Here is a 19,855-nt window from a genome sequence, read left to right on the forward strand (position 1 = left end):
GCCTTGTATACCTTACTTATAAAAACGTTAAGAAATATGAAACTGGTGTACTAATCGATAACTATAACACTCTGTTCGCTATCAGAAGCGGAGGATGAAGTGAGAGATTCTGCTTGCTCCAGCAGAGCGTGCTCTTTCCGTAGCTTTATGTCTACTTGTTCCCTAGCATCTCCACTTTTTCCTAGCTCAATCAAAGCTGAACGGGCAGGATCACGTCTTGAATGGCGTTTGGAGGGTGAGATAGTAGGCTCGGTTCTTTTTGTCTGCTCCAAACCGCTATCACTCTCTAGGGAGTGAATAAAACTTGGTTGTACAGCTGGATCAGGTGTTTCAGGTCTTTCACCCCCGAGCTGCTGATCCGGAGTAGCCTCTTTTGCTCTCCTCCTTTTGACTTCATTTTCATCGCTAGCATCTGATGGTGACAGTAATCTCTTATTAGGAGAAATTCTGAAAAAACTGGTTATGACTGATTGTGTAGTCCTCACTGGCGTTTTTTCAGAAGTTTTATCACCACTTTGCAACTGCGGCTCTGTTTTTAGGACGTTCGTTAGACGTGTTTCCTCATTGGCTGGACTTTCACTATGAACAGCGCTAATGCTTTGAGTTAAGTTCTTAACTGCTGCTAACTTCTCATGTTCCACAACATGTCTATTTTCACGTAAACTGTCCTCGATTATATCTTTAGTGCTTTCCTCAGTGTTCTTCAGTGGGGATGCAAAAGGATTATACTCTACTGACGAACTATAGCTTTCACAACTGTGGATGTCTTGCTTCAAAACTCCTAGTGCTACTGGAACTGGTGTAGCGTTTCGGCTGGCATCTGCACTAGTCTCTGACAGATTAATATCCCGGTTCAGCTCAGCACGTAGCCGTTGGAGTTCAATTTCAGCTTCTTTGGCCTTTTGTGTTTCCACTTCAGCTTTCTGAATGTTTTCACTTTCAATTTTTGTCTGTGAGTTGGATAATTTTTGGATTTGAAAGTTTTCAAGGATCTGATTGAAATCGATAAGCTCATCTTCGGTGAATGATCGATCATGTGCAGATATGAGCTCATCAAACTCTCTCTCTTCTTTGTTCTCCTTTGTCTCTTTAACCATAACACCAACAATAGCTTTTTCAAATTCAGTATTATCTAAAGGTCCATAAATTTTATAGTCTATGGTTTCGCCATCATTGCTATTTTCTTTCATAGAACTTACTAGAGCTTGTGTGACATTTACCACTTTCATTGCAAAGGGCGAAACATCACGACGGGCTACTTTAACCTTCTCTTTACTTGGCGTTCCGGTAATTGATGATTTTCCAAATGACAAGTAGTTTATAATAGAGTATCTTTCCTTCATTGATAAATCAGATGCAGATAGTGGCGTAAGCCCATCTTCAATTCTACATTCAACTGGTTCTTCTAAACTGTTTTTCACTTCACGGAGTTGCTCATCAAGACCAATTGGATGGGGGGCTTTTATACTGGATTCATCGGTATTTGTCACTAATGAAGCTGATTTCAGGTCCAGGCTTTCCAAATCAGAGGCCGTTCGGTTGAATCGGACAGTTAAGTCTGGGGTTGATTGTTTTGAGCGTGCTAGCCTTTCAACAGCAAAACCTTTGGCGGTATTGAGTAGATTTTTATCCAAAACCCCACCATTTTTCTCTGCGATTAGTTTTTCAAATAAGAATGGCATGAAGAGTTTGATATAGATACTATGGTAACATTCATCAATCAAGCCTGTTGCTCCGAAACCTGTTGCTAATTTCCTAAATGCCTGCGTTTCTGATAGAAAGAATAAATGAAGCGAGGTATCATCATCAAATTGGCCCATGGTTATAGTTTCCAAATACTCGATGAACAGTGCAGAATATTTTGTAAAATCTGAAAATTTTAGCTTGGAAATTGAGTCATCTAAAAATCCTGGCAGTAAGTTGAGACTCTTCTTTATCAAAATACATATTCTTAACATCATGTTATCAAATGTTTTGGTCAAGTTGACCATTATGGAACCCGCCCTCCTCATTTTTTTGAGTAAAATTGTCAATGAGTAAATGTCACCCTTCTCGTATAAAAGTTGAACCAGAAATTGGGTGTAGATTGAGTTGTAAATGAAATGTTTTCCCGGCCTTTCACTTGTCGGCTTCCAAATTGTACTTAACGATCTAATATTAGGTTTCAAGTTGATCAAAGATAGCAATTCTTTTTTTGCACTATCTATATCATGATCCATGTCATAAAAAGAACGTGCCAATCTATATACGGGCCGATGTTGCCAGTTTTTTCTATCGTAGGAGATTATTTTGCTCAAAACTTTTAAAGTCAAAGACTTGAAAGTCTCTTGCGAAGAATCTGAAGGGAATATTGCAGCAAAAAGAGGGTCTTGGTTTATGTAGCCAATTGCTTCATCTATTGAAATTTTGGACGACCGATAGTATTTTGAAATCACAGAAAAAAGATAATAGTGTGGCTCAATGATGGGGTCGTCCTTTGAGCTTTGCCTCATTGCTAAATCACATGATTTAAGAAAATTTTCTATAATAATCTTAGGTTCAATGTTTTGATAATTCAGTTTACACTGGGATTTTGCCAAGTACATAACGTCATACCAATTTGTTTCATCTTCAGTAACAGCTGATTTGAATGCCAGCTCTAGTAACTTAAATACTGCATTATTTGGTATATCATTAGTTTGAGGCTTCAAATTTGCCATCTTATTGGATAATGAATCATTTGAAACCACTCTGGAGTCATGTTGATCATCATCTACATAAATATGGAATGCTTTTTTGTTCATAGGTTCCATCCACGTACCATAAAGTTCTTTAGCAAAAGCTTCCCATAAAATAGGAACCACAAGCTTGTGTCTTGCTTTTTCTTCTTCCGACGCACCAATGTGAACACAGATGGCCATGAAATAACACAGTAAAGCCTTTTTCTGAGTCAATGAAGTCAACTGTTTTCTTTCCACAGAGTTTAGTTTATCAGCAGTCCATATCAAATCATCTTCCACCAAAAATGAATAGGTTTGTCCTAAAGCGACCCAAGTTTCAAACCTATTGCAGCCACAAAGAATGTCATTTTCAAGCATCTTCAATACATAATCTAACTCTGCTGCTCGACTTTGCATTGTTCTTCTGCGTACTTTGAAAAAATGTAACCCGATAAGACCTTCAATGTAGTAAAGCCCATTTTCAGATACCTCTATTCCAGGTACATCTGGTTTCTCAAAATTTAAGTCCGATTTCCCTTGAAAGCTATTGATAACAAACTGTAGATTAATGTTAGTTTTACGGAGATACGAGTCCAAAATGCTTCTGTTTTTTGCCACGGTTGGGTTAGCGAGGTCAGGGTCTCCAACAACGTCAACAATTTTGTCGATAATACTCTTAATATCGTTTCTGGGAGGTGATAATACTGGATGTTTTCCCTTGAAGCAATACGTTGAGACAAATTTCGACAACTGTATAGTATCTTCAATGGTCATTTTCTTAGGCTTACATTTATGATCAAATGTTTCAAATCCATCTAATGATACTGAGAGACCAAATCTGCAATGAATGATTTGAAACACATCATTGGCAGAAATGTCAAAATTCAGAGCTGTTAACTTGTATTGTAGATACTTCAAGAATGCACCATCAACAGCAGAACACATATGTAATAATCCTAGCTCTATATGGCATATGCTCAAAAAGTCCCCTATGAACTCTGGTTTGGGGTTGCTCAATGCAGTTGGATAATAGAACGCTAAAAGGAAAAAGCAGCTTGAGACACCATTATTGAGAATTTCGAAAGCTCTACTGGATCGCACTGAAAGGCTAGGCCTGGAGTCAATTTGCACAGCATTCTGATAAGTTAAAAAGGAATATAGCATGTACAAAAAGTGCGAGACTGAGCTCACCATTTTGAGGGAACTTTCTCGATCAACATTGTTAAAGCATTCGAAGTGGGTAGTATTGCAGAAAGTGATGAATTTATGAGAAAAATGCGAGAAAAATCCAATAACGTTGAAAATCAGTATCTTAGCTTGATGAACGGCTAATTTGTTTAAATTTTCTGTTCTGAGTTGACTTGCCATGATATCAACGATATGTTCAAATGCGTTTTTGTATTTGAAAATGTCATTGTTCAATCTATAATACCTTAGTAAAAGAGACCAAAGACGAAGCTTCAACGGTAGATTTGAGCTTTCAATAAAATTCTCAAACTGAGTTTGAATCTTTTGTATTTCATTGCCATTATGGCTATAGTTTAGTGGTATCTTTAATAAAACTGACTCTAAAATCTTACTGGATTTTTCATTCTTGTCAAAAATTTCAAGAATCTTCAACTTAGAAGATTGTGTCTGGATATTTTCGTAGTTCAACACAGGAATTAGCTCATAATTGACAAATGGCAAATAAATCTGTTTTTCTTTTACTACATCTGATAGCTCGGATAAAACATCTGTTAACTCTTGAGGATTCAAAACTTGAGAGTGACTCTGTAGATAATATAACTTGAACCAGACAAACCTAGACCATATATGAGCTAGCTCAGGAAGGTCGTGATAGTCCATAATTGCGAATGCGTCTTCAATAATGCATTTCCATTTTTCTATGCGTTTGACAATTGTATTCTCGAAATTTTGGATATTTGTTAAAGTGTTTTTATACGTTGAAGCTCTTTTCAGCTTTTGGTCCTGAACAAACTCAACGTATGAATCAACTAAAACCTCGAAAACAGATTCCGAATTATTAAAAGCAGAAATTAAGTTTTCTTTCTTCGAACTCTGGTTTAGTTCGTATAGAGTGAAATGCTCAAACTCATTATAGAAAGACATACTTACACAATCAACAATACTTTTGAAATTGCGGAGTGTTTTTTTGTTCATTGGTTCCACACATAAAATAGATGCACCAGACTCTAAATCGCAATTGAACATAAACTTTACAACAGCTGTTCTGACCTGGTTAAAATGAAGGTTTCTCTTTGACAATTCTTGTAAGTATTGAAAAAACCTATTCATGTTTTTCCTTTTGAATAAATGAGGATTTATAACTTTTGCCGACTTGAGGTTCACAATTTCTCTGATTGACTCACTTTCTGAGGCTGGAGTCAACACTGATTTCGCTTGCAACTTATTTCTCTTTTCATCAGTTACGTTTAGGCATTGTGTGTATTCATCTTCCCAGGACGCCACACATGAGTAAAATTGGGAGACAATCTTGTCTTCCTCTGTTGTTTCTGAATAATCACCATTAACCAACTTTGACAAAGGCTGAAATTCTATGTTAATATCGCAAAGTCTGAGAAATGATGGTAAAGTTTGAGAAATAAAAATGTCGTAATCTTTAAGTCTTGTTTTAGCATGGTCATTGGCAGAATCAGTATCAGACTTTGTTCTAGTACTCCTAGTAGCTCGTGATGCAATCACATCTTTGGCTTTTAGTTCTACTGTATCCTTTGTATCTATTTTCTCTTTTTCTTCCGTAATTTCCACGTCAAAATTATTTTCTGGATTATCAGCTGCTGGTATACTTTTATCATGAATTTCAGTTGGGGATGATGGTGTATCTGAGTGAGATACATCGATATCAAATTCAAATTCAACTTTGCCAAAAATGGACTTGGTTAGGTAATAACCATCATGCAATTTACTTTTTCCCTTTGGTTTGGGTACACAGTTAATAATCTCTTCAAAAAGTGAGCTAAGGTCAACTACACCATCCACAACGCTAATATCCAATACTAATATATCAGTTTCACGTAACCGTTCTCTATTCCACTGTTCTATTGTGAATATATCATTCCAGTTGTATTTTTTATGTTCAGCATCTAATTTATTCTGAGTCCAGAATTTTTTGCTGTGCAAACAACTTTCGACTCTTTTATAAAGTGAAGAAGTGCTATCTGAAATATCATTCAAGAGTTGTAGAAAGTTTTCAAGCAAATTGACTTGATTGAACAACAGTTCCTCAGGTTTGTTCAGATCTATTTTCAGATCGTCATTTGATTTATAATCTTCAGATATATTCAGCTTCATTTCATAACATAATCGAGCCAATCTTGGATGTCCAAAATGATTGAATAGCGATGATAGTATCTTTATGATTTTAACGTCTGGGATACCAAAGACTGTGGCATTTAAAAGATCATTCATAGAACCTATCATTTCTCCATATATACTAATTTCTAGCTCGTCATCGTCATAATCTGTCCCTTTGTCTGAACTCACAACCTCGATTGTACCAAGATTATTTTCACCGAGGCTAAACGGATGATCACTCTTTTCTTCAGACTTTTCAACTTTTGCAGCAGTGGAGCTGTTCGAATCTTTCAATTGTGAGTGTTTTGTTCTCTTTTGTTTGGACTTATGTTGATCAATCAACTCGCGCAATCTGAGCATGCCTCTATTACGGCAGTACAAATACTTGAGCCTGTTTATGGTTGGATTGTTTGAGATGTTAGGTTGTTGTAGAATCTCGATTCGTCCTAGTTCATCATATTTTTGGTGTGCCTTGTCGAAGAGGCCATTCTTCTGAAACTCCAATGCCTTGTTAAGAGTATTTAGGGCAACTTCAATCTGTAGCTCCCTTGTATGTTCCTCAATATCTAGTTCATCATCACTCAAATTGAGTGCGGTGAAACTTGACTGTATTAATGAAGTAATGAAATGTCAGTATCTCAATTCTGCAAGATGTGAGGTTTCCCATTTCGGTGCAAAACATACCATAGCTAGTGCTGAGGCACTCAAGAACAATTTTGGTGAACAAAAGCTGTACGCAGCGTTCAGAGGTTTCTAATTGCTCTTTGTTGAAGTCTAAATTCTTACACTGTCAGCCAGCTGGACATGTCCAGATGGAAGATTGCTTGCAACAAAGCCTTTGGCATTACGTAATCACAACTACAAAATTTGTAACATTCAGTACCCTCGATGTATCATGAGCTTATCTTCGAAATTATGCTGCTTTGTTCGTTGGTGCCACTCACTAACAAAGTCCTCAAATAAGTGTACTTGAATTGTTTTAAGATTCTAAATAAAGAAGATCTCAGCACAATTAAGGATAGTACATCAAACACTAGTTTTCTTAGATCTTGTTTTACAAAGAAACTTTTCCATTACTCCATAATGATGCTACTGTTTTAATACATCACGTACCGTTTCCTGTAAACGTTGTGCTTTTTACGTCCTACACAGGATCAAATATATTTGTAAGCGTATCTATTACCGTAGGAAAACACGTGTTTTCTCCACCTTTAAAATCTGAAGCATGAAATATTATAAGGTCTCAGCAAAATAAAAGCTTTTTTTTTGGTCAGTGCCGATTCCTAAATCCAGCCGTTAAATAAGAAAGTCGACTTATGCCTTTCAAGCTCCTACCAGAGTTTAAAAAACTGTAAAAAAAGATGATCAACTTATAACACTTTTGATTAGTAGTGGTAGAGAAATAAAAAAGTAGGTCAAGTTTTAGCGGTTTTCTTTTATCTATGTCATTCTAGCTGATCTGTAGTCATCAAAGATTTCTATAGCTGATTAACACCAGAAGCTGTTGGTTTATTTGTACTTTATGAGCCTAATATTTGAAACAATGGGTGAGAAGAGCCCGGTGAGCATCACCATACAGCTATTGCAAATCCCACAAAGGTAGATTGCTGGCAACCCATGCAGGTAAGTGCTGTTGTAACATTTTCTGTGGAATGTCTGTTTCCTGATTGCATTAACTACATCTGAAAGTTGGAGGAACGTCTACCAAATACAACCCTAGAAATATCGAAGTCCAGAACCATGTACCGGCCATCTACATCTTAGTGCTAGGGTCACCAAAGGGGCATGAAATCCGGGGGTAATTGTTTTTGATACTTCCAACAATGGCAATCGCCAATCCCACTTTAGCAGTTAAGTAGCCATCAGAGCTCCATCAGTTCGGATACCGCCCAAGAAAAATTGTACCTTGCCGCAATAGGTCATCGAGATGTTTGCTCTAGTGTGGTTTACATGAGCCCACACTTGGCATGCAATTTTTCTACAGAAATCGATGAGTTACCTCCGCTCAACAGTAATATCCTGAGAGTCTATAGGCCATGTTACATGCACCAGTGATGCATTTAATACATTTACATATCGTGTCCCCCTATGAGTAGTGTTCTAATGAAGCGGCATCGAGGCGAACCTGCGGCGAACGCAAGCCGCGCGAGGAGATCAATAAGATTTCGGATTTTTCACAAATTAAAGTTTTTCCAGCCAATTTCCAGATGGGCCAAAATACGGGAGATCTATCTATAAGTGTGATTTTTTAAACTTTATTTGAAGATGACTTCTAATTATATTATCTATATAGTAAAAAACATGGAGCGGTAGAGTATTATGACTACCGTACAAAATGATAAGCAAAGATGAGCTGATAGTAAAGGGCTAATTTTTATATTTTAGTGAGTGGGGTATGCTGATGACGAGGAATAATGGGTTCTAGAATTTCATGGAGATTTCCTCCTTGAGCTTGGACAACTCATCAACATTTTCCTCCGAAATGTGTTGTAGAATATTCAGAGCCATTTGGTCTGCCAAGCGGTCCTTTTTCTTGAGGTCAAGTTCCTTATCCAAGTGATCAATCTGGTACGACTTTGCAAAAATAGGGTTTACGTCAGGCTGGAAAAGTTCCAGTGGTACCTCTTCTGGCTTGAAGTTCGAGGCAGACAGAGTGATTCTGATAGGAGAAGTGGTGGAACTTGTCGGGGTTCCTCTTGTGGTGGGTTCGAGGAAGGAGGAGTTCAAGGTAGTTGATGTAGAAGAGCTCAAGTTTGAAACGATCAGTGGCGGCTTGTCGTTTGGGTTGATATCAAAATAGCTGTTGCCGTTCCCATTGATGTAGGATGAATCTAAACTTAAAGGTAATATCGGGGTGAGTTGTTCGGTGGTGCAAGGAGGCTTGGACTTGTCCACAGGGTCCACGGGGAGTAAAATGACTTCTTCCTCGTCGTTTTTGTGGTACGAAGCTTGGCTTGGTTCGTTGTAGTTGGCAGCTTCGTGGAAGTAGTCCTTAGGAGCAGAGAAAGAGATTGGATTCGAGTTGAGTGTAGTCTGGTTGATATTGGTATCTATGTAGTCCAGAGGGTGTATCTGTTGGATGGACTTGTTTCGACGGATGCTGTTAGACTTTCTTCTTCCCGTGTACAAGAGAGTTGGATGGTGGTTTGTGTCATTACCTGGGGAGGCGTAGTCGTTGGCACCGCTAGTGCCGTTACCCGAGTTGCTGGTGTTGAGGTTCGATTTCGTGGCAGAGATGATGTGCGAGACCGACTTCTGTATCGAGGATATGGAGTTTGCTTGAGTGTGATTCTGAGAGCCGGAAGAAGCTGAGGCAGCTGCGGAGACGTCTTTGAAGATTCCCAGGCCCTGGAACGACTCGGTGTTGGTGCTAGAGCTGATGCTGGCGCCACCGTGGGTGTTGGCATTATTGGTAACGGCGTCACCCGCAGGTGTTCCGGACGGGTCCCAGCTGAGGTTGGAGCCGCAGGATGAGAATGAGTCTGTGTCGTTGAAGGTGCCAGAGGGAGACCTACTTGGTCCGACGGAGGGGCTCACTAGCCGTTTCGTTTTCGCAAATGTGTACTTGACCCGTTTCGAGATCGATCTCTTCAACGTCATGGTAGAGGCCAGAGAGGGGTCACTGGTTGTGGGCAGTGTGATCTGTTGTGTTGTGCTGTGTTGTGCTGTGCTGTTCTTGCGGTTTTTTCAGAAAAAGCACGTAAATCAATGCGGGACAGAGTCTGCGGCGTGTAGGATATTTTGGCACAGACGGAGTAGAGGGAGAGGGCAGGAAAAAAAAGCGAGGAGGGTGTGGGTGTAGGGGGACGGAGGAGGGTGTGTGGGGATGGGGAAAGGTGTGCTGAAAAAAGCGAAGGCAGGACAGGAGGACGGCGCCTGGCGTAGAGAGGGAGGCGACCAAGGAAGGAAGATGGTGTTACTGGTGAAGAACGGGCAAGCAAGGGCAGGCCAGGGCCAGGATCGAGGGGTAGGGGCGATTTGGCGCAGACGGGCCCAGGGCTGCAACTGCCTATGCCCCTGCAACGGCAACGGCAATAACGAGCCAGCCGGCGTCCAGGAGTTATTTCCTCCTCTGGGCCTTCCGCTCGTGTGTTTCTGCTCTCTGTCTGTCCGGCTGGCCTTTCGGCACGCCCTCCGGCGGGCGTTCCGGCGGGCGGACGAACTCCAGCTCGGGATCCCCTGGGTGCCCCCCTCCGGCGCATGGCCCGTTGCTCTTGCCCTGTCTCGCTGCCCCGGTTTGCTGGAGCAGTTGAAAGATGAGGGAAAAAGGAAAAAAAAAAAAGAGCAGCAAGCGGGCGGCCGCACGCACGCACGCTGGCCAAAGCGGGCACTATAAGCCGCCGCGCAGCGGTCTAGTCGCCCGTCTGTGGCAGCGGCTCGCCAATCGCGCGCCAATCGTTCGCCCGATGCGGAAATATGCCCCTTCGGGATAGTGCACACACAGGCGCAACGGTTCTGGTGCAGACAGCCGCGCGCGCTCACGCCGCGGGAATCTAGACCGCCTGACGGCCGCCCCGCCTGGGATCCCGGCCGGCCTTTGCGGCTGCAGCAGTGCTTACCGCATTAGTGGAGTATAGTCTAGCGCAGTGTTGTATGCGGGGTGTGCGGGTGTGCGGGTGCACGGGTGTGCGGGTGCACGGGTGGACTGCTCCCTTTTGTCCCCCTGCAGGAGGCTCGTAGCAGCCGGATTGGGCAAGTTTGGCAGCGACACCTTTGCCACTGCGCTCGCACCAGCACGTCGGGCGTTCTCGTGTCGTGGATGGCACCGCACTGCATGCATTGCCCTCTCGTCTCTTTAGCACCTAAATGCCCCACGCTAGACGGATCAGTGGAGAATGACGCCTCCTGTTTTTTCCCAGAGCGGAAATTGAAGCCCCAGCGTTGATCCCTCATCCCATCGGCAGATCCTCATCGTCCCACCAGCATTGTCGGTGTTGCAGGGTAAAACATCACATACCGCCTGCTACCACAGTACACCACGCGACGCCTCGCCACGCAGCTCTACCGCCTCTATGTCGCTACAAAGCTTGAAGAACAAGACCCGCAAAGAGGTTGCTGCACGTCTCAGGGCCCTCGACGTGGCCCAGGTGACAGCCCAGTCGGCCGCCACCGCCGCCGCACTGGCCCGCTTCCCGCCCTTCCAGAGCGCCCGCTCCGTCGGCGTGTACATGCACCTGCCGGAAAACGAGCTTCACACCGACGCCATCCTCGACAGCTGCTTCCGCACGGGCAAGACGGTCTTCCTTCCACGGATCGAGCAGCTGCACGTCTTCGACGAGCAGCCGGCGTTCCCCGGCCAGAAGTCGTGTCTCCACTTCCTCTCGGTGCAGTCTAGAGCCGAGGCAGACGCCCTGCCTCCGCGGGGCAAGTACCAAATCCGGGAGCCAGACTACGCCCCGGACCGGAGTAACGACCTCCTCGCAGGCAGCGACCCGCTTGACCTGCTTCTCTTGCCCGGCGTGGCGTTCACCGCCACGGGGCGGCGACTCGGCCACGGCGCAGGCTTCTATGACGACTTCATCAAGCGGTACCGGGCCAAACACGGGACCGTCCCGCTTCTCGTCGGAATCGGCCTCCCAGACCAGCTCGTCAAGGACCCGTCCAGCCTCCAGCTGGAGCCCCACGATGAGCCCCTCGACTACGTCATTCTTGGCGGGTCCGTCTTCTCTGCCGCAAGCTCGTTGCCCGAGATCTGACCTCCTTTTCTATTGGCATCAACCATCAGCCCCAGGGCTGATCCTGCCACCCCTTCCTGTAAACTTATCTTCATCAACCCGGCGTCGCGTCGATCAGCACCAAAAGTCCCCCCTCGGCCATGCCCTTTTCTCGCTCTCCTTCTCTTGCAAATGAATCCATCTCGTCTGTCATCTGATAGTAATACCCCACGCCAAAATCTCCTCCCCCCTCATAACGGTAATCCTACTTGGTATATTGTAAACCAACAAGAGTCACATACTCACTACACACAATGTACGCAAGACTTGGGACTTTCGCCCCTCTCCGGAAAAATGGCCTCCAGCTCGTCAGCAAGCGGTTCAACTCCGTAAAGTACCCGCCTCCTCCCTCCCATTACGAACCCAAGCCACGACGGAAGTGGCATTTCGGTCTTATCTTGTTTGCTCTCGGTGCAGCCGTGTCCTATAACTACCCACTCTACACCATAGGGGAATCGCTCATGTCACTACCTGACGACTCGGACATCGATGCCAAACGAAAATACTCTTCGGATCTCGAACAAAAACTCCAGTCGCTACCCCTGGTTAAAAAGTACAAGGATGATCCGGATTACACCGAGTACAGAGGATGGAACCATCTGGACACTACTCCATCCGGTCTATCGAATTTCCACGGAACTTTGCTCACGCCTGGGGGAATTGCCATCCCCCCAATCTCCTTTCACTGCCAGAAAACAGGCGACGACGTCGTCATTTTACATGTCGGCCGTAGACTCGCAGGGTATCCCTTTATAGTTCATGGGGGAATGCTAGGAATGATAGTCGATGAGGTCTTCAAGACAAATCTGATCAGGGAGTTCCCCAACTTAACGTTTGATACTGTCCACACCAAATCTCTAGAACTGAACTACAGCTTCCCCACATTCGTCAACCAGTTTCTTGTCATCAGATCCAGCTCGAACAAGAATAGAACCGCCGACAATGTTTACAGCGTGAAAAGTGACGTCTCCACAATGGGAGGTATGCTTCTCATTACTGCTAATGCCACGCTTTCTTCGGACATTGTTCCTAAGGCTTCCACATCAGCGCCCTCCCAGAAGGAGGGGAAGCACGGGTACTTTTGGTGATACCTTTTTGATACTCGGATAAACCTCTATTTAGCTGATACATCATCCATCTATCTACTTCTCTATATACATTTTTCTACTGCACCCGGTTGACCTGTGGTTGCGTAATGGCAGACGCACACGTGCAAATAACCTGTGTGCGAAGAGTAGGCGAGGGAGGTGAAAAATAGGAACGGACTGGACTCTCCATAAATCACCAAGAAAGCTGGTTCATGTAAATGATGGACCAGCCTTCTTCTTCTCCCTCCGTCCATTTGACAGAGCTTCCGCAGATCTCAAATAGAACACCAACACGGTAACACATACACACATACATACAACATGTCTTTCCTTGGTTTCGGTTCTCAACCCCAAATTTCCACTGAACAAAAGATTGCAGCTGCTGAAGCTGAGTTGGACATGATCACAACCATGTTCAACCAGCTTTTAGACTCCTGTTACAGAAAGTGTTTTGACAAGAACTACACTTCTGAAGACTTGACCCAAACTGAATCCTTGTGTGTGGACAGATGTGTCTCTAAGTATTTTGCTGCCAATGTCAAGGTCAGTGAGTCGATGCAAACTGTGGGTAAGTCTGGTGTTCTTGCAAAGAAATAAGCTTCCTCATGTCCAGAGTTGATTGAAATAACAAATTTTTTATCATTAGAGAAGATCTGTTCATTTATATCTATTTACACATATATATATATCTCGTGTGAAGATAGTTTTCTATTCACACGCCCTTGGATCCATAGTATTCCTGAATATAGCTCTTTGTTCCAGTATAAACATTTCATGGCAACTATGCCTGAAAGCACTATTGTGATTTGATCAGAGGCCAAAGGCACGGCAGATACGCATTTTTACTCCTTCCATACTGTTTAGTTTTGGACGGACATCCAAAAAGAATTTTGGCTCTTCGCCCTCCATCACAGGTGTGGTGTAAAAATCAATCACATACTCAATCTCCTTCCCACAACGATTTATCACCCAGTCATGTCTATCGAAAGGCAAATCCCGGCCAAATATATAGTGTCCTATTGCAGCTCTCGGCGTAATTTTCTTTGCGTCTCCCTTGAAGGACGACAATTTGATTCCACCACATGTTTCGCCACCTTGTCCCCTTTCCCAGTTAAGAACATAGGCCCAAGCAACCTCATTCACCATATTGTGTAAAGGAACAACGGTTTTCATATCCTGTTCTTCTGGGGACCAGTTCTTTCTTAACATGGCATTGAAAAACTGCTTTTCTGAAGGATAAACCCAATTGGACTCGGCGTTGGTTCTAGGTATCGATGATATGACACGGTCCTTCGACAGAGACCCGCTTCCCGCAACTGCACTCGCAGGTGTCAATGGAGACTGATCCAACTCTTCCGATGAGCATTCAACAGCTTCCGGTGCTGTCCTGGTTATCGTAAGAGGCATACCTGGCACATTAGGGTGATCCAAAGGTATAGTTGCGTTAGCTGCATGCGGAACAGGGCAACCTGCATCTAACGAGCCGTCTTGCTGTATATTACTAGGCAGAGATGAGGCCCAAAGAAGGTTTCTCCAGCCCCATGCACTGGCTGCATTACTAGTGTGCTGCTGTAAAACACTTTCATTTGTGAGATGTCCATCTATCTTTTTTTTCTGAGCAAGCTGCGACTCTTTCGATTTCTGGATCCATATTTCTCTCGTTTTAGGGTCAACAGGACATTTTGGTTGATCATCTGACATGTTTTGCTTTTGATTTAAGGTCGAACAGAATGAAATAAGATGAAAGTTCCCGGTTTATGTACCCGAAGCGGATACCATTTTGCCTGACGAATAAGATTTCATAAATATCCTGCTGACCCTGAGTTACATATATATTACGTAATAATTGGTAACTAAAACGATTTGTCACGTGCTTCAAGATACACCAGACTATTGCGAAACTCCTATACACGTTTGGCTAAATATTCATCAGGATTGTTTCACTTACCGTGAAATGCTGTTGTCATTTGTTCCTGGATAAATCAGTTTTTGAAAACGATGACGGCTTCGAGTTTACTTAGCTAGAATGTTTGAGTTATACAAAATAAGACAGGAGTGAAATCTAAGATTAAATCTCTATAGATGAAAAATGATGGTGATACTTCAATTATCACTCACCATAGAAAACCACGCTTCATTAAAGTGGTGGTTGTATCGCTCTCACTTTTCAAAGTTGGAACATTATAGGTTCCATTGTGGTAGCCAGAGCTACCATCGGAAGAAGTGACGGTCGGGAAACCAGTCGTAGTATCTGCTGGAGCAGAAGCGGTATCTGCTGGAGCAGAAGTAGTAGCTGCTGGTGTAGTGGTAGCAGCAGCGGCAGCCTCTGTCAAAGAGGATGATGGGTTTCTTGTTGAGTATGCAGTAGATGTTATCGTGGTTGTGACATACTCGGTGGAATCAGTGTTAAATGCAATACCCCCATTAGCAGCTGCATTACCGCCTGCTGGTGCGGTACCGGTAAAAGTACCAGTGGAAGTAGCGGCAGTTGAAGTGAGAGTGTTTGTGTGTGTAATAGTCACGATAGTAGTTTGCTCCAGGGCAGTGGCTACCATGGAAGAAGCGGTGTAAAAACTCACGGAGGATCCACTACTAATGGTGAAAGTTGCCGTTACAGGAATTGTGACAGTGGTGGTAGAAACTCCGGTAGAAAGAAGAGTAACTTCTGACAATTGTATGTTAGCAGAACCAGAGCTAGAGAGACCAGCAGTGACGGTGACGGTAACAGTTGATGGCGCAGGACACAAACTTTGCAAGATAGAGGATGGAATCCCAGAAGTGGCACTGGCGATTTGTGCAGCCTTGTTCTGAGATAGAGTGTCGGCAAGTCCAGTAGAGCCTACAGCTGAAAGAGAGGCACTAGGACTGACAGCCGAGGAAGCAGAAGCAGCGGCGGTTGTAAGCGCGTTTGCAGCTGCAGCTGAGGACTTGGTTTGGGTGACAAAGATGGTAGAAGTTATGGTAGAGAGAGTAGTGTAGTCTTCACCGTTTGAGTTTGTTTCAGTCAAGGTAGTAAGAATGTCTGTATCAGAGGCCAATGTCTCTACAGCAGATTCATTGACGTATCTTTTCGCAATGTATTGAAAGTTTTGTGGTTCAGGGATTGCCGCCGAGGAGACAAGAGTAGACAGAAGAGTCAAAGGAAGAAGGGATAATAGTTTCATTTTGTATTTGGAATTGGAAGATACTTTAAATTTATTAATAGATAACAATAAGCTGGTTTGATTTATTCAATGTTGGTGATAGGATAATAAAGGAAAGAATATGTTAACTAACGTATCAACGGATTAAAAGGAGTGACTGGCTGATAGTGGATTAGTTAAACAAGTTGGTGGTGAGGAAGGAAAAAAGAACTGATAGAACAATTAACCTGTTGTTTCAGTTGGGCGCTATTTGTTAAAGAGTACGATGTCGAAGGGTCTGATGTGCTTGAAGCAGAAGAAAAAGAATTTTCAGAGCAAAAGAGAAGAGGAAGAGTTGTAACGGAGGAACAGAAGAGTCAAAACAGAGAACAAGCTACGAAAATAACTCAAGATGTGCCCCAATTCCTTTTCACAAAAATAAGATTAAAAACACGTTGCTGGGAAAGACACGAGGAAACTGTCAACTTTATATAAAGGTGTGTCAGCTTCCCCTTTCTCGCGTGAAGCACCACGGTCCTGGTATGTGTACAAACGCGTTTTCGTGTGTTTACCTCGCGACCGCGTTTCCTTTCGCGGCCGTTGGTTTGAATTCTTTCAGCTGCACGCCAATCCGTTCTCCTGGAATGTTGCTGTTGGGGAGCGGCGAGAATAGAGACAATAGGCACAAGCCGCTGTGCCTGTATACACGAGAGGACGAACAATGCTGTCTGCCTGTTTCGAATGCCGTCGCACAGTGAAGGCCGACGCGTTGCTATACTTAGAAGCAAGGGTGCGTGCCAAAGCAGGGCTTTCTGAAAATAGCAATGGACCATTTCTCTTTCAGACGTCCTTGTCGATGAGGTCACCGAGATGTTTGTGTTTCAAGAACACATGCTCGCCAAGAGCGTCCGGGAAATAGCTCTGCCGAACCGTCCCGTTCTTGAAGTGCGGGTTGTACTTGTAGCCCTTGCTGTAGCCCAAGTCGCTCATTAACTTAGTAGGCGCATTTCGCAAGTGCAATGGGATCTCGGCGCCCTCGACCCCTGGTTCAGCCATCCACGTCTTCATTTCGTTCCAGCTGCGGTATATCTCCACACTCTTGGGCGCCCGGGCTAGTTTGACTGCACAATGCACCAAGGCCAGGTCGGCTTCAGGAAGGCCGACAAATTGCACAGCTTGGTACGCGGCAATTGCAAAAGGTAAACACGTGTCGTCTAGAACGCCAACGTCTTCGCTCGCAATTCTTATCATTCTCCTGGCTATGTACAAAGGATCTTCGCCGCCTCTCAACATTCTGGCCAAATAATACATGGCCGCATCGGGATTTGAGCCCCTGATCGACTTGTGGAAAGCCGAAATGGTATCGTAGTGTGCATCCCCCACCCTGTCGTATAATACCGTCGACTTCTTCAAGATGTTCTTGACATCTTCGAGGCTGACGTCATCGGGTGTTCCAGACTCTTCCTTTTCCTCATTGACGAAATTCGAGTCGATGAGCTCAATGCAGCCCAACGCTAACCGTCCATCTCCGTCCGCCACCCCCACGATCCAATCTATCGCCTCCTTGCTCAGCTTCAATACGCTTATGTTATGCACTAGTTTCCTCACTTTGTTTACCTCGACAAGGCCTCGACCGACAAGCTCTCTCATTTCGTCGTTGTCTAACTTATCTAAAACAAAAACCCTGCATCGGGAAAGCAAGGCTTTGTTAACATTGAAGCTGGGGTTTTCCGTCGTGGCGCCGATCAATATGATCACTCCACGCTCTACGTAACTCAAAAAAATGTCTTGCTGGCTTTTGCTAAACCTGTGGATCTCATCAACAAATATGATAGTTGGTTTCCTTGTAAGCTTCATTTCGTTGTTGGCCTCCTCAAAAGCCTTTTTGCAATCTGCGACTCCGTTCATAACGCCACTCATCTCAATGACCCTTAAATGCGCCGCCTTGGCCAATATCCGGGCAAGTGTCGTTTTTCCTGTTCCCGGGTGTCCCCATAGTATGAGGGACGGTATCCTCCCGTGCTTCAAGTAACCTCGTAGAATTCCTCGTGGTCCTACAAGATGCGATTGCCCTATGTATTGGGTCACATCAGTGGGTCTCAATCTTTCGGAAAGTGGTAAGTGGCATGTGAGCTTCAAGTTTTCCACTGTCGCATTCTTGGGTTTCTTTGTCTCCGTTGATACAGTCATTTCGTCGTCCCGTTCTTTCTCTCGATCTCTTTTCACAGGGCATGAGTTCTGTGGTGAAGATGAAGATGATGGCGTCAATTGGTTCGCTTGCGAGGAAGACGGATGATACTGGTACGTTCTTGGCTTTTCTCTTTGCTTTTTATTCCCGGAGAGCAATGAGGAGAGGGTTTTAGATTGTGGCGAATCTTCAATCTTCACTTCACCTTGCTGCTGCTGACCTTTTTCTGATTCGTCATTGGGAGAGGTGGTGGCGATCTTGGACTTGTTTTTGGTTTTGGTTTTGTTCCTCAGCTCACACTCGTCCAAGTGGTTATTGATCTCAGAAAGATCGATGTTTTCTGAGCAGATTGGACACAGCACCATGTTTCCTGCTGGTTCAATTTTGGGCCCTCTCGTGGCTTAACGTTGTGATAAGCATGCTGCACTAGCAAGAGACAAACGTGCCTCACGCGTCTAAAGATATTTTCACGATTTTCCAGCTTCACGACGAACGTGAGAGTAAATTCTGTTGATTAGCACATCACCGTCATAACTGCATACATTAGCAGAAGAGCATTAGCGGTGTGTGGATTAACAAATATATACAGTAACTAGTTTATACTTATACATTGCGGAAAAAATCAAAGTTCATCCTTTTCCATATTCCCCTTTTCCGCTTTCTTGGCCTTCTGAGCTTTCTTTCTGTAGTCCTTGAAGGATTTGTAGGTTCCTTTTTTGATTCCTTGGATAATTTCATTTCTTTCACTAAATTCACCTTCTACAGGGACACCAAACCGGGTGAGGAACTCGGCAACTGGCCTCTTTTTCATCTCACCCTTATAAGCAATTACACCGTCAGTTGGGTTCACGACCAAAAGACTCGGAATTTCGAATGGCTCGACAAGTTCAGGAATCGAGTCTCTTACCAAAGCTTTTTCAGAGTCGCTGTTCACTGTGAGGTGGAAAAACTCCAAGCTGCCTCTGAAATCAGTAGCAAGAACCTTGTACATTGGAGAATTTTGAGCCTTATCGGTGATCATCAGTACCTTTGGGAGAGAGTTTGGAGTCATAGTAGACAAGAACATCGGGAGCTTAGGCAGCGAGAGCTTTTTGGAAAATGACTTGATCGTACCCTTCATCGCGTTGACAATGCCCGAGCTGGATCTGTCGTTCTCGTACTTCTGAATCGCATACTGCTGGCTTCTTGGGGCGGAATCCAAAAACGTCTTTGGCGGTCTGTATGTCAAAAGCGTCGGGAAGCCCTCGATCTTCTGCGACTGGCAAAACTTCTTGTTCTTTTCCTCGTCGCAGTTCATAGCGGCAAACTGTGCGAAATGGTGGCCCTGCTTGGCTGCCTTCTCGTACTCAGGCTTGAGCTGCTGGCAATACCCACACCAAGGAGCATAGAACTCGACAATCGTGGTATAGTTCGAGCCGTACACCACGTCTGAAAAAATCGACGGATTCAGCTCAACAATGTGTTTCGAGTCCTTGTAGAACGAAGGTCTCTTTGGCTGAGAACGCTGGGCATCTGCCAACACAGCGCAAAATAACGCTACAAAGATGTTCAGCACAAGCATTTTTGTCGACCACAATCCACAATGTTACTTCTTTCACTGGCTTTGTTTCTGAGAGCAAAACCCACCTAATAACTTCCCTCCGTCCACCTCGTTGTCTCCAGGGAAGAAAGAATGGCGATTCCAGCCATGTTCCGGAATCATGTCCGTAACCGTCTCCCGTTGACG

At 44.0% G+C, this 19,855-nt stretch overlaps 9 protein-coding genes across 9 annotated transcripts; 4 read left to right on the top strand and 5 right to left on the bottom strand.

Moving 5' to 3' along the window:
- Positions 1–17: 17 nt before the first annotated feature.
- On the bottom strand, positions 18–6,747 carry PICMEDRAFT_111072 (hypothetical protein). Its single transcript, XM_019159752.1, has 2 exons — positions 6,702–6,747; positions 18–6,623 (listed from the first exon to the last, which is right to left on the bottom strand). The coding sequence occupies exons 1-2, from the start codon at positions 6,702–6,704 to the stop codon at positions 51–53; spliced, it is 6,576 nt and encodes a 2,191-aa protein (XP_019018422.1). The 5' UTR covers positions 6,705–6,747; the 3' UTR covers positions 18–50.
- Positions 6,748–8,438: 1,691 nt separating this feature from the next.
- PICMEDRAFT_57813 (hypothetical protein) lies at positions 8,439–9,617 on the bottom strand (the record flags this gene model as incomplete). The annotated part of the gene is made up of 1 exon (XM_019163258.1): positions 8,439–9,617. The coding sequence occupies one exon, from the start codon at positions 9,615–9,617 to the stop codon at positions 8,439–8,441; it is 1,179 nt and encodes a 392-aa protein (XP_019018423.1).
- Positions 9,618–9,730: 113 nt separating this feature from the next.
- PICMEDRAFT_111099 (hypothetical protein) lies at positions 9,731–10,691 on the top strand. The gene has a single exon (XM_019159754.1). It carries the CDS (start codon positions 9,844–9,846, stop codon positions 10,351–10,353), a length of 510 nt encoding a protein of 169 aa, XP_019018424.1. The 5' UTR covers positions 9,731–9,843; the 3' UTR covers positions 10,354–10,691.
- On the top strand, positions 10,692–11,849 carry PICMEDRAFT_111098 (hypothetical protein). Its single transcript, XM_019159753.1, has one exon. It carries the CDS (start codon positions 11,030–11,032, stop codon positions 11,711–11,713), a length of 684 nt encoding a protein of 227 aa, XP_019018425.1. The 5' UTR covers positions 10,692–11,029; the 3' UTR covers positions 11,714–11,849.
- A 385-nt stretch (positions 11,850–12,234) lies between these two features.
- Positions 12,235–12,645, top strand: PICMEDRAFT_25228 (hypothetical protein; the record flags this gene model as incomplete). Its single annotated transcript, XM_019162386.1, has 1 exon — positions 12,235–12,645. A coding segment is annotated over one exon (411 nt), but the record flags the coding sequence as incomplete, so codon positions are not given.
- Positions 12,646–12,979: 334 nt separating this feature from the next.
- Positions 12,980–13,522, top strand: PICMEDRAFT_111132 (hypothetical protein). The gene has a single exon (XM_019159755.1). It carries the CDS (start codon positions 13,141–13,143, stop codon positions 13,414–13,416), a length of 276 nt encoding a protein of 91 aa, XP_019018427.1. The 5' UTR covers positions 12,980–13,140; the 3' UTR covers positions 13,417–13,522.
- PICMEDRAFT_15282 (hypothetical protein) lies at positions 13,171–14,550 on the bottom strand. Its single transcript, XM_019160749.1, has one exon. The coding sequence runs from the start codon at positions 14,518–14,520 to the stop codon at positions 13,630–13,632; it is 891 nt and encodes a 296-aa protein (XP_019018428.1). The 5' UTR covers positions 14,521–14,550; the 3' UTR covers positions 13,171–13,629.
- Positions 14,551–14,933: 383 nt separating this feature from the next.
- Positions 14,934–15,983, bottom strand: PICMEDRAFT_71400 (hypothetical protein; the record flags this gene model as incomplete). Its single annotated transcript, XM_019163911.1, has 1 exon — positions 14,934–15,983. The coding sequence occupies one exon, from the start codon at positions 15,981–15,983 to the stop codon at positions 14,934–14,936; it is 1,050 nt and encodes a 349-aa protein (XP_019018429.1).
- Positions 15,984–16,781: 798 nt separating this feature from the next.
- Positions 16,782–19,690, bottom strand: PICMEDRAFT_31004 (hypothetical protein; the record flags this gene model as incomplete). The annotated part of the gene is made up of 2 exons (XM_019162668.1): positions 16,782–18,355; positions 18,877–19,690. 2 exons carry the CDS (start codon positions 19,688–19,690, stop codon positions 16,782–16,784), a joined length of 2,388 nt encoding a protein of 795 aa, XP_019018430.1.
- Positions 19,691–19,855: the final 165 nt, after the last annotated feature.

The sequence above is a fragment of the Pichia membranifaciens genome (genome assembly GCF_001661235.1).
Source record: "Pichia membranifaciens NRRL Y-2026 unplaced genomic scaffold PICMEscaffold_2, whole genome shotgun sequence".
Lineage (NCBI taxonomy): Eukaryota > Fungi > Ascomycota > Pichiomycetes > Pichiales > Pichiaceae > Pichia > Pichia membranifaciens.